General features: G+C 45.5%; 1 protein-coding gene across 1 annotated transcript in view; it reads right to left on the bottom strand.

Annotated features, from left to right (window-relative positions):
* LOC107648809 (splicing factor U2af small subunit B) overlaps positions 1–741 on the bottom strand; it is a 2,380-nt gene extending 1,639 nt beyond the window's left edge. Inside the window, exons 1-2 of the mRNA XM_016352624.2 lie at positions 245–741; positions 84–165 (exon numbers count right to left, since the gene is read on the bottom strand). Of these exons, the coding sequence (XP_016208110.1) occupies positions 84–165; positions 245–583 (421 nt within the window). The 5' untranslated portion in view covers positions 584–741. The remainder of the gene's footprint in view (positions 1–83; positions 166–244) is intronic.

The following is a 750-nucleotide window of genomic DNA, read 5'->3' as shown; positions in this document are numbered from 1 at the left end:
CTAAACCTAACACATAAATCAAGAAATGACGAAGAAATAATAATAAATAGCCAATAAATTGATGACATGCAGAGAACACATACCTGAATAAAACCTCCCAGTGAGATTCATTAAGGCATTGGCAGCATGGTCCTCCTCTTTGAACTGAACATACACGTTCCCAACCTAAACAAAAGAATAAATAAATACGAAACCTAAAAAATTGCACAGATAGAGAAGAAGGAGGAGGAGTTGGAGAACGAACCATGTGATCAGCGAGATTGTCGCAAATATTGAGGCTCTGAATCTGGCCGTACTTGCTGAGCTCCTCGAAGAGGTCCTCGTAGAAGTCCTCAAAATGGTCTTGAACCTTGTCGGGATCAAGGGACTGAGACTGGGGCTGGTTAGGATTTGGAGGGAGGAGAGGGGTAATCATGTCGGGCCTCTGGTACATGTTGGAGAGGAGTAGCGTCGGGCTTATGGTGGGCTTTGTGTGAAGCCTGGAGCAGCGGTCGCCATGCCTGCAGGCCCCGATCTTGAAGTAGAAGGGGCAGTTCACTCTGTCCTTCTCCGTACCGAATATCGATGCCAAGTGCTCCGCCATAGCTCCCTAACTCCCAACCGGAATCAGAAGAACAAATCTGAAGAGATCACACTCTCTATCTTTGTATCTCTGTTTCGGTTTCGTTAGGGTTTGCTTCTTTCTTCCCCTTCCTTTTACCTTTGTTTTTCTCTGTCCTTTATTTGTTGTGTTGACCTAAATGGCCTATC

This window comes from Arachis ipaensis, chromosome B06 (genome assembly GCF_000816755.2).
Source record: "Arachis ipaensis cultivar K30076 chromosome B06, Araip1.1, whole genome shotgun sequence".
Classification (NCBI taxonomy): Eukaryota; Viridiplantae; Streptophyta; class Magnoliopsida; order Fabales; family Fabaceae; genus Arachis; species Arachis ipaensis.
The sequence above is the reverse complement of the archived record's forward strand: the minus strand, read 5'-3'. Positions and strand labels throughout refer to the sequence as shown.